The sequence below is a fragment of the Gadus morhua genome, chromosome 8 (assembly GCF_902167405.1).
Source record: "Gadus morhua chromosome 8, gadMor3.0, whole genome shotgun sequence".
Lineage (NCBI taxonomy): Eukaryota > Metazoa > Chordata > Actinopteri > Gadiformes > Gadidae > Gadus > Gadus morhua.
In genome coordinates this window covers 19,305,392-19,316,906 of record NC_044055.1, presented here as the reverse complement: position 1 = coordinate 19,316,906, position 11,515 = coordinate 19,305,392, and the positions used below count along the sequence as shown (strand labels likewise).

The 11,515-nt window shown below is 40.3% G+C and overlaps 2 protein-coding genes across 7 annotated transcripts; one reads left to right on the top strand and one right to left on the bottom strand.

The window, feature by feature from the left end:
• The first annotated feature begins 3,806 nt into the window (after window positions 1-3,806).
• Window positions 3,807-8,565, top strand: cirbpa (cold inducible RNA binding protein a). Of its 6 annotated transcripts, none has more exons than XR_003977772.1 (8): window positions 3,807-3,937; window positions 4,695-4,794; window positions 4,908-5,014; window positions 5,135-5,231; window positions 5,409-5,604; window positions 5,708-5,772; window positions 7,818-7,908; window positions 8,395-8,565. XR_003977772.1 is itself a non-coding variant. In XM_030364678.1 (7 exons), the coding sequence occupies exons 2-7, from the start codon at window positions 4,695-4,697 to the stop codon at window positions 6,113-6,115; spliced, it is 579 nt and encodes a 192-aa protein (XP_030220538.1). In that variant the 5' UTR covers window positions 3,807-3,937; the 3' UTR covers window positions 6,116-7,001. The 6 variants fall into 6 exon arrangements, 3 of the variants coding, with proteins under 3 accessions (XP_030220538.1, XP_030220537.1, XP_030220536.1); XR_003977771.1 differs by having other exon boundaries at window positions 5,135-5,249; XR_003977770.1 differs by having other exon boundaries at window positions 5,135-5,255.
• Window positions 8,566-9,468: 903 nt separating this feature from the next.
• On the bottom strand, window positions 9,469-11,135 carry ndufa13 (NADH:ubiquinone oxidoreductase subunit A13). The gene is made up of 5 exons (XM_030364686.1): window positions 10,956-11,135; window positions 10,306-10,384; window positions 10,154-10,225; window positions 10,001-10,070; window positions 9,469-9,687 (listed from the first exon to the last, which is right to left on the bottom strand). The coding sequence occupies exons 1-5, from the start codon at window positions 11,047-11,049 to the stop codon at window positions 9,568-9,570; spliced, it is 435 nt and encodes a 144-aa protein (XP_030220546.1). The 5' UTR covers window positions 11,050-11,135; the 3' UTR covers window positions 9,469-9,567.
• Window positions 11,136-11,515: the final 380 nt, after the last annotated feature.

The following is an 11,515-nucleotide window of genomic DNA, read 5'->3' as shown; positions in this document are numbered from 1 at the left end:
TACTTGATGCTTGTCTAAAACAGAGTGATGTTTTCTTCCATTAGGCTGATTTAGGCTGTTATTCCCCATTGCTGTAGCATGCAAATTTTCCACATTGCTATTTTCATTCTGACCACACATGGATGAGGCTTTTGAAGCACCAGAATGATGCCTGATCCTAGAGATATTGACAGATATCCCAACATTGCTTAGATTCTGCATCCCTCTGGTCTCTTCTAAGGAATGAGATACGAGCATATCTCTGTCAATAGCTGTGTCTGTATGGATGTACATGTGTGTGATATTTGTTCTTAATGTTTGTGTGCTTGGCCAGTCGCAGAGGGACGATGACGCGGAGTGACGCAGTCTGCATAAAATGGGGGTTCGCTGGCGGTTGCTATTTTTAGACTCCATTACCAGACAGCATCTCGCGGCTGTTTCTGTGTGCTGGCTTCCTACATGACTCATACTGAAGCTGGTGCTTCTCCATGGGTCACGTGACAGGGAAGTGCCTTTAATGCAGTGGGGAAGAATATTAAAAAGTAGCCGTTGAGAATGTCGAGAATATCGATTAGGTGGGACAATTGCTCAGACTCACTCGACCAGAATCGAGTGGAATAGAATGTAATTTAACATCTGACCTTCCTTCACGAGCCCTTGGAGCATTAGACTATCTAAAGTAAATTTTGCTTTATTATCGATATGAAATCACATCACACATGTTTGCTGGTGTTTGAATAAGAATCGTCTTTATTGGCCCAAAATGCTTACACAAAAAAGAATTGGACTCCAGATTCCTCAATGTGTATACCAATAAACCATAAAATAATGTTGATGTTTAAGTGAAAAATAATAAAAAATAAAATTAATACGAAGAATATAGTCAAATAAGTACAAATAATATGGATACTGTGGATAACTTTGTGTTTGTGTGTGTGGGGCCAGGGGACAAGCCAACAGACGTCTTTATCACCAGGGGCCGGGTGGCAGACATGCTGACTGGGTGTGTGGTTGTGTGTGTGTGTGTGTGTGTGTGTGTGTGTGTGTGTGTGTGTGTGTGTGTGTGTGTGTGTGTGTGTGTGTGTGTGTGTGTGTGTGTGTGTGTGTGTGTGTGTGCGTGTGCGTGGTTAATTGAATAGTGTGAATCAGAGGGGGTTGGCCAAGTCTTGGTTTTGCAAATTAACAGTTTAACACATCAGGATCGTCAGCCCACTGACGGCCGTCCACAGGGCTGGAGGTGTGTCCGCTCTGACACTGGGTCATCGGGTGAAAACCAGTTTTCCATCCTTGCAGAGATCCACTCTCTCTCGGTGGACACTAGATGAGCCTTTTGTTGAGTGAGTATCTAGCATCTGTATGCAAGGCCAGCTCTTGTTATACTCAGAGTGGTTTCTGGTGGCAATGCAAATTTCCACAGCATTAGCATTCCCACTGTTTAACACATTCACGATGCTTTACTAATCTAGCACACACTAACCCTAAACCTGACCCTTACCCACACAGGGCCACATGATAATACAAATATATAAATGAATTGGATCAAGTTAATAGCAATGTAATTACCTTCTGCTAATTATTTATCTGTCCCTTGTGGGATGCCCATTATGTTCTGGACCTCTCATTGCAACACAGAACCACAAGATGGCAGAACTTCTCCTCATCCAGGCTCACTAGTGCTCCTCAAATCCAGAATCATCTCCCTGCAGATAACCAAAGACAAGCAAAAAACTAATATCATTTTCAGATTAGCCCATAACCTATCAAGGCAAGGTATATTTCAAACAGTAGCCTAGAAACATGAATAAATAATTGTTGAAGTTTGTATTTATTTAAAAACGAAAATAGAATACATATTTAAGATTGTTAATTCAAGCCATGATGTGGACATATAGTTGAAGATATAGCAAGTAAGGTCGAGGTCAGAATATTCAAAATATTGATTGGATGATTAATTCATTTGTAGGATAGTGGTTGATGCTTTTCCAATCTCGTATGAGATTAAAATATTGTATCAATAAATTGAATCTTGTTTATTTTGTAATCTCTTCAAATAAGCACAAATAAACGTCACTGTGTTAAAACATAATTTGTTCTTGAATTGATGATGCTTTGGACGCAGCGCTGCATTGCCCTCCTCTGTGGTAGATCTTAAATACAAAGCCTGGGGGTAGGGCCTTGGTCTGTTTGCCCTTTTGAAGGAAAAGTTTGGCAGCCATTCTCGGTAAGTCGGATCTTGAAATTATGAGACACCTTGAAACGGATATGCATGCTGTCATCAGCAAAGAACCAGTGTGACTGTGGCTTGTATGGGAAGCAAGTCCAGCATGTATTTGGACTGGGTGTTGCTCATGACTCTTAAGAATGTATCTTTCTGCAGCAGAGGTGGATTTGTGATCAAACTTTCTCAAGAGCAATCCTTGAGAGCCTCGTTTGTGAAGGCCTTCCTTGAATACTTTGACCAACCCACCAGATTCTGATTTAATACAACACAATATATCAAGATGTGAGCCTATTTATTCATACTGACTTCCCATAAAAGTGACAAATCATGCACATATATTGATGTTTGAAGTTGTCAAATTGTTATTTTAACACATAAATAAGAATAGTACTAAGTCATCCCAAATATATAGTCATTGAAATTAAGTAATTTAGTACAATAAAATGCCTTGCAAAAACGCATGGATTTGCAATAGGCCTATAAGTACATTCCTTTATTATATTGCATATAAAAGGTGCACACATCGTTTTTGAACTATTGGCCCATAATCAGCACGACTGATTTCATTAGGGTTTGACCTCGTTCGAGGATGAAGTTTATGGGGTGTAGTCATAATTTTTTATTTATATTTTATAATTTATATTTTTTATTTTTTATTTATTATGTTGATTTATTTATTTATTTATTTTTTGCACAATTTCTTTATTTTTTTATTTTTTTTAACGATTTATGATGACTATATGCTCTGTAAGGTGACCTTGGGTGTCTTGAAAGGCGCCTCTAAATTAAATGTATTATTATTATTATTATTATTATTATAATTGGAAATAGTTGTGTGACTATAGGATAGTTTAGTGACTATAGGATTGTGCCCAGTGATCACAGAGACAACCGCCCTACCCCCGCTAACACAACCATGCTCGCCAATAACACTTCAAGTAGCACTGGCTTTACCAGAGATACACAATTACAACCCCGAATACGTTTTTGATATTGATATTGGAAGAAATTCCGTATCGGTGAATAACAATCGTTCCTGTTACATGTCGTGGATATTATTGTTCACATCACGTCAGCAAAATGCGGTTAAAAATTCCATAAATATAAAATCTTGTTCTTAGTTTTCATGCACAGCACTTTACTAATAGGTCACTCAATTGGGTTAACTGGAACGTTTGAGTGTTTGCTGGAAGACCATTTAGTATCGATGGTCCCTTCTTGGAGGACCGAACGGATTTCCAACCATTTTGGTGCTCGGAAAAATCCGCATCCTCCATTTTCCAGACGCTGAAGATAGCCTCTGATCAAATCAAACGTCTATTTTTTTTTTTTTTTTAAAGGGTTAAACCAAAAACGTCAGCCTTTTAATCCCCCGGTATATGTACGACATACTCTACACATCGTGTATCTGTAAATGCTTAACCTAAACGTAAGCCTATATAAAAATAAACGGAAGTTATCTCCTACTTTGCCGGTTCCTTTGAAATACGAACATTTTATTTTATGGTATTATTAATACACAAATTAAAAATGAACGTAAAGAAGGATGATCAATTCACATAACAATTCAAATAGCAGACCGGGACCGAGATGGGTGTTATCCGTTTGCCCCGCCCCTCAGCTCATTTAAATAACTCGCTAGTCCTCAAAAGAGAGCGCTCTGACGTTGCCTCCTCACTTCGTCCGCCCGGTGCCCCTGCAAGCTTCTCTTCGTTACGCCCACACAACAAACTAAAGGTAATTTACGTGTTGTTTGTTATTTCACTTTGAAGGTTATTGATGCTTATAAATCGAGTATAGGTAGTCTGGCGGGTTTTAAGGTTTAGGGCTTGATTTCATTAGCGCCGTCGCCATAGGGTGTAATTTGCCGTTATCTGGTATTGTGTTACATGTAGATATTTCTTACCATTTACCATTGCACTATGCGATTTCGTTTTTTTTGCGAAACAAATCGTGTATCAAGACTTGATGTGTCCCTCCTGCCTATATTTCCACTCTCGGCCCTTTGCAGGCTGCGAAACGACCACTAAAACGTGGTTTAAAATGGCGCTTCATTGTCGCAAGACAACGTCACTAGCCTAGTGCTAACACCCACCGCGAGGCCGCCATGAGGCCTACTGAGGCACACCAACGACATTTATGCGTTTATTCGATGGATATTTTTTTCTAACTATAATTTATTTCCAAACGTCTTCATGGTGAATCTGGTCGATAAGCTTTTTTCCCAATTTTGAAAAATTTCCATGAAGAGATCTGTGTCACGATGCAGGCCTCAACCATGGCGTGGTCTGTTCCTAAATGGCGGCTAGGCCCATTTTTAAAACGATGACGACATACTACCCATTTTCTCAAAAGACCAATGAGGAGTGCATTCAATAAACCAATAAAATGCGCGGTTTAAATTCTACATTTTGATTTTATGTTTTGCATTGTATCGAATGATTCGCGCATTTTATAATCAGCCCATGTGACCTTTTTTGTTCTTCCACAAAAGATGAATGACGAAGGCAAACTTTTCATCGGAGGCCTCAGCTTCGACACCAATGAGGAGTCCTTAATGGCGGCTTTCGCCAAGTATGGAAACATCGCTAAAGGTTTGCATACGTTTATCCATTTTCTCAACGAATCGTCTTTTTATTTTTATGTGATGGTTTATTTTAGACTCATTGGTATAAATGCTAACCTGCTGTTTTATTGTATATTTTAGTTGATGTTATCCGTGACAAAGACACTGGGAGGTCTCGCGGATTTGGCTTTGTCAAGTTTGATAATGCAGATGAGGCCAAGGATGCTTTGGAGGGAATGAACGGAAAGGTATGTTGCATCCATGTTTATTATGTTCAAAAATGAATAGCAAAAAAAGCAATATCATATGCAAACGGTTGTTAAAGATGCGTTCCTTGTATCTTAACCAAATTTTTATTGCATCTGCAGAGCTTGGATGGACGGTCTATTCGCGTGGATGAAGCAGGCAGAGGCAGATCCGGCGGTTCCAGGGGCGGCTCCAGAGGCAACTTTGGTGGTGGCGGAGGTGGATTCGGCGGAAGGGGTAGAGGTGGGAGGGCATGGGGCAAGGGGTGTCAATATGCATAATGGTTCGTGCTTAGCACGACCATTTGCTTTTGGTCATACCTCCTTGATTTCGTACTTTTCTAAATGCCGCTTGCCTTACTTAACCCCGGTGCCCGCACGATTTCTTCTTGTTCAGGTGGCGGTGGCGGCTATGGCGAGAGAAGCTACGGCGGCGACAGGAGCTACAACAGCGATAGGAGTTACGGTAGTGGAGAGAGGAGCTACGGTAGCGGCGGCGGCGGTGGAAGTGGAGGTGGATACAGGAGTGGTGGTGGCGGCGGATATGGCAGCAGCGGTGGAAGCGGAGGCGGCGGTGGATACAGGGACAACAGGCAAGGATTGTTTTGGAGAGATTACTTGACAATGCGTTGACATTGTGCTGCCAATCTGATTTGTAACCTAGCAAAACTAAATTTGAATTTCTTTTGATCGCAGGGGCCAGGGAAGCTATGGTGACCGCGCCAGCTCAGGATCCTACAGAGACCAATATGACAGCTATGGTAAGTGACTGCAATTGGAAGGGATGCTTAAAGTAAAAGTTAAAATATAGTAGTTGGAGTTGCACGACCCGATAACGTTCACTGTCCACGCCCAAAGAGAACATGAGCGAACTGGAGTTGCGGTTCACAACAATCCCTATTTAAAAGATGCTCTTGTTGCACAGCCTTGACTCCGCAGCATTAGTGAATTGTCCTAATGGTAGCCCATATCCGTTCTTCCACCAGTCCCATATTTGCGAGCACAAGAGTTATTTGGTGGGGTTTATGTCAACTCAAATGTCTGTGAAACTTTCAGTGTCTTTACCTGTGTGCCCACTTCTTATCCTCAGCTGCACACGACTAAAAATCCCTGACTCAAGATCATCACTTGGCTGGCTGTATTTAAAAGATGCGCTCCTCAAGAAAATGTCCACGTGTTATTGGTGACCTTATTTTTATAGTATGTTCTGTTGTAGCAGCTTAAGCATCTTTAAATGTAGCCATAACGTTTGGCCGTTCATTCACAAAACCATGTTTAAAGTTACTTTAAGATGTTCCTGGGTTGAGGGGGCGTCTTATTAATATCTTGCTATAAATTGTCTGATTTGAATGGTGCTGTCGACTGATTTTTCCAACATCTATTCACTTGGCTCTCTCCTGATACACTCAGCCTTGTTCTGGCACAGAACTGAGCTTTTTTTATTCCCTGAAACATTGGAGCGTCCGATGGGGCTTCTTTACCTTACGTTGTAGTTCTCCTTCAGTTTGACTATGACCTACCTCCTGCCAAGTTCTAAACTGAGCGGACAGAGACAGCCGTGCTCCTAAACATTTTTCGGGGGGGGATTTTGTACATGCATTCCTTAGTGCTACTAGAGCAATTCCACATCCTTAAGTGTTTATTTTAATTTAATTTTTTGCTGAGGGGCCCCTGTACTATCAGTTTCTTCCCAAGAAAATTCATTTTCAGAAAGTATTCCACACACAGAGGGGCAGACTGTTCATAGTGTTGCAAAATGCAGCACGTTGCAGTCCGTCCAAAATTTCGATTTTCTTTGTTCTGCTCTCAACGCCTGCATTTTAAATGTGCTGTAAAATGGACTGAACATGTATAGGTGAACATCAATGTAACTCGTCGCCCCAGTAAATAACAGCCGGGATCAGTTTTGTACTTTGCTATTTGTATCAACGATTTTTTTTTTCTGTCAATTTGGTTTCATGGAGCCTATTAAACGATTTATGAAAAAATACCAAAAAAAATGATTCTTGTGTTAAACTAAGGGGGGACCCTCCTGGGTAAATAACTTTGTTTGTTTTGTATAATGATGCTTTGCATCCATAGTGATTGGACTACTTGAATACTTCTCAAAAGTCGGCAATATAAAGCTCTGAGAAGTCAAGTCGCTCAAAAGCATTTGTCCCAAGTTTAATTTGGCAAGATAAACTAATCTTCAGTTGCCCAGAGCATGTAATGTGAAGACCTTGTACAGTGGGTGTTGTGGTGGGGAGAGATGAGGTGGATTTTGGTTGTTAATGCTTCATTACGTTCAAGCGGTCCGCTTCTTCCAAAACCTACAAGTCCTTGGCGTGAAGTGTTGCCCCTCCTGACAAGTGCACATCCGATGAACGCTGCTCTCTTGCCTAGTTCATATGTGGAGAATTCGTAGGCCTGTTCACTTGAGGTAAACTCCTTTTGCTTTGCTCACATCCTTCGACCTTGGTGTATAACATGTCCATGACCTTCCAAGTTAGCTGATGTAAAAGTCCTTCCTTGCTTCAAATGTCTGGTTCTGACGTGATCATTGACGAATAACCACACACTTGGACTATGGTGCCCTCTCTTCGCTGAAAACCAAGCCTCCAGTCAAATGGATAGTATTGTCAATGCATCAGTTAATCAAACTTGCTCCAAGAATCCTTCAATTGACCTAGGACGATTTCAGTTTCCACCTTTTCGTTGGCCTTTTCCCCTAGTGTGTCACTGAGTAAAATAGTTCTGTTGCATGCTCTTCATTGACATCTGTGTTCTCTTGCCCAGAACTTAATTGTTGATTTCTTTCGTTCAGGGTGACCCGACGGTGGGAGAATACTCAGGATCTACACATTGGCCTAACATGCTGAACTCGAGTCTGCAGGGAAGGCCCTACTTGTCACCAGGTAAATTTAACCAGTGCAGTTGACGGCGACATCCCTAATGCTGTTGGCCAATAGTTTATTTTGCCGGGTTGGTTCCAGGATTAGTAAATTGCAACCGAGAAAGTGTTTCAATCTTAAGTATAGGGTACCACTTTCCTTGGGAGTATTTAAAGTGACTGCTCTTAAATAGCACCGCAGAGCTTATAAAACGGGTTTACTAAATGGGTTGGATTGTTAACGATAAATTTGCTAATTACAGCGTTGGTAAATTTGGGTTGTGTAGTATATTGGGAAATTACTGATGCTTTCGGAATATTATAAATAATTGGGGACTCCTGACCGTTTGTAGATAGAAAATACACGTTGCAGTGTATTTTGTCGCTATTCAGGGCACCCTGTACGTGTTATGTCAGATATGATCACATCTACGAGCAATTTATCAAGACTTTGATCCTCTGGTTCTATTCTCCTAGATTGTAGGTTGAAATAATTGTTTTTCCTCCCCAGGTTGAGGGAACCTTCCGGTGAATGGAAGCATCTCTGAAGATGGTCCCGACCAGTGTTCTTACAGAAGGTGGTCCCGGCCAGTGTTCTTACAGAAGGTGGTCCCGACCAGTCTGTTCTTACAGAAGGTGGTCCCGACCAGTCTGTTCTTACAGATGGTGGCAGAAGAATGAACAGAAGTGCCTCCTTCACGGCCCAGAAAAAAATATTTAAATAGAAGTCTATATTTATGACCTGTGCAGTTAGTTTTTCATTGAAATGCTCCTGCTCATAACTCCCTTGTTGGGGTTAAGTTATCGTTTTCAATGTATAACATTTTCAATAAATTGAAATATTCCTACTGGTGCCTCTTCCATTATGAGATGTATAGTAATATACAGGAAATAGAAATGTTACTCATGGAGTTGTATTGAGTAAATAGACTAATACGGTTCTGTTGTCATATTTAAGTCAGTCAGCCTCCCAGAGGTTATGCTGACAACCAGGAAATGTACTTTTCTAGTGCAAACAAACTAGGGCTGGGTAAAAATAACGACAACGCACTCATTTATTTCAATTGAATTTCGCTAGAATTTAATTTACATTAAAAAGCAGCCATTGTAATCTAGAAGCGAGTGGCTAAATGTACATGCCCTTATACATTTGATTACTTATGCTGCCAAGTTTAGCTCAAACAGTACTATACAATGGTGTATTCCCTTTTGGCTTGTTAAAGCACAATGAAAGGGTTACTTCTAAATAATTGTCATCTGCCCGTATTATTGGATCGATAACAAATCAAGACCTAAAGAATGAAAATGAATTGTGAGGTACCTGGCAATACCCAGCTCTAGTATAAACCTATATGAACAGATTAATTATACGTAATTGATAACATAACAGCAAGTACATTTACCTAAAGGTTTTACTTAATCATTTTAAATGATTGAGCTCAATTTAGTTAAGTGAATGTCACACAGCCCCCCTGAATTTTTAAGTCTCCTTTCTCAAGGACTTTTAAGATTTCCAATGTTACATTTCTTGAAAGGAAATTAGGCATCAATTAATTTGGCCGTTTCAAAGAAGGGTAAATCTGAATACGTTACAGAAAAATCATACTTTATTGTACATTTACAAGGTTCAGCATGGGGCTGTCATTTCATTGACAGTCCAGTACGATATCCTTCCAGACAGATGCTAAACATACCACTGGAACCCAAAGCGTTTGTGGAGAAGCTGTTCACGGGGTCTGAGGTTGAACAGCTCCTCTGAGGGAGGTGTTATCCAGCGATCTGTATGGTACACATTCTCACCGACCTGCAAGAAAATGAAAATGTATAGAAGCAAGACTGCATCAGACTTCGGTCTCACATTGTAATTGTCATAAAACCACATGCACACAGCTTGTTTATAGAACGTAAAGGCTACTATGCCACAGGGAAAGTTCTGGCTAGAGACAGCACTGTGCCTGGACCAGAAACCCAAAGCTGAAAGGTAGTTAGCTGAGTTTGTGCTCTTAATGGCCAATGCCTAATTTAGAGATCAATGATGGTTCGTATTTAGATAAGTGTTTTGAATAAGTGGGATTTCTGAGGCTTTTGTAGAAATATGAAAGGCTTTATAAGCTTACCTTCCAGCCTGGGACATCTTTCATGAGGACGGCTTCCTCTTCTAGATTTTCCCTCATCATTCTCAAGGTCCTGGTAAAAAAATAAAATAATTTTAACCATTTATTCCAGAAAGGATGTCATCAAAATTCATAATTATTATAAATGAGCATTACCTCCGGTCATGTTCCGCCTGCAGCAGTGGCATAAGAGCTACCCTGGCTTCCAACTCCTCAATCTGCAACCGCCTTAACACACAACCATTCATCAGAACAAGACTGGAGGAAAAATGCATTGCCTTCAATAGGTTTCCAATACAATGAATTACCTCCTTTCTCTGTTCCATTTAAACAGCCTCCAGTATCCAAATACCAGTACACCAACGCCAATGCCGAACATACTGTAGCCTAAAATATTGTAAAATGACAACATTAGTTTTCCTCGCTGGATGTAATTCAGCTTTGAGTCATAGTTTAAAGTCATAGGATTGAAAAACATTGATTACACCAATGTTGCCCTTGACTACATTTATGGTTGCCCCGTGATATTAAAACATCCAAAATCAATGGGAAAATGTCAGTCGTTTACTTATTTAAAACCTTCAATTGAAGGATAGTCTGAATGTACGTTGTTTATCGATGTGTTTGAGTAAATGCATGTTTCTGCGTTTCCTGTGTCATTAATGGAGCTGCCACAGTTGCATGTATATAAGCAGAAACACCGGATCGTGCACTGCCAGTCAATAATGACATCGTCGCTTCCATTAACCATATTCATCATAAGGCTATTTATTTTACTCGGTTATTCTAACAATGACACATTATTTCAAAAATTGTTATAGATTATGTGTTGTCAAGTCTAAGTTAGCAAGCATTAGCATATTTGCAGATTCCCATTAGCTCAAGGCCTAGGTAGCAACAGGTTTACTGTTTAATACAAATTATTGACACATATTGTATTAACGGAATTTGTCTGTACCGGAGAGTCCTCGTTTTGGAAGGTTTCTCTTGTAATCAACGGGGCCATAGCCTCCCGGAGGAGGCATGTCCTGCTTCACCTTGGACGCCGCCATCTTCTTTAGTACAAAACAGAAGCTGAAGCAGGTCAGCTGGGATATTGGTGCCACCAGGCTGAGCACCACAGCGCCCTCAGGCTGAGCTAAAGTGTATTACAGGTAGCTTAGTTATTTAGATCGGCCCTCTGGGCAGGCCTTTTATGTCTGGGTTGGTAAGTGATTAAGTAATGGACCTATAAAGAAAGGTTAATTAAAGGTATTTGGTTCAGTTTAGTAACAGGTTAGCTTTGTGTTGCGTCATCAAGTATCATGATTTGTGATTTTTGTTGCATGAAATGAGTTTTCATGCTATCTCTTATGGAAAATATCTCTGTACTGTAAACACAATTAATTTGTTTTAAAATACAATATAAAACCACCTACATAGGGTGGTGGAAGTTAATCAATAACATCAATAACTAGTTATTCATAAGGAAACTATTGTGAGAAGTGTGCAGATGCCTAATCATTGACAAATAAATGA

Bases quoted from the DNA above. Each gene is read 5' to 3' on its own strand.
- cirbpa (XM_030364676.1), top strand. From the start codon at position 4,695: ATGAATGACGAAGGCAAACTTTTCATCGGAGGCCTCAGCTTCGACACC. The intron at 5,015-5,134 runs GTATGTTGCATC...TTGCATCTGCAG, and splicing joins TGGAGGGAATGAACGGAAAG to AGCTTGGATGGACGGTCTAT. The intron at 5,256-5,408 runs GTGGGAGGGCAT...CTTCTTGTTCAG, and splicing joins ATTCGGCGGAAGGGGTAGAG to GTGGCGGTGGCGGCTATGGC.
- ndufa13 (XM_030364686.1), bottom strand. From the start codon at position 11,049: ATGGCGGCGTCCAAGGTGAAGCAGGACATGCCTCCTCCGGGAGGCTAT. The intron at 10,385-10,955 runs GTACAGACAAAT...ACAATATTTTAG, and splicing joins TCCAAAACGAGGACTCTCCG to GCTACAGTATGTTCGGCATT. The intron at 10,226-10,305 runs GTAATTCATTGT...TTGTGTGTTAAG, and splicing joins AAATGGAACAGAGAAAGGAG to GCGGTTGCAGATTGAGGAGT.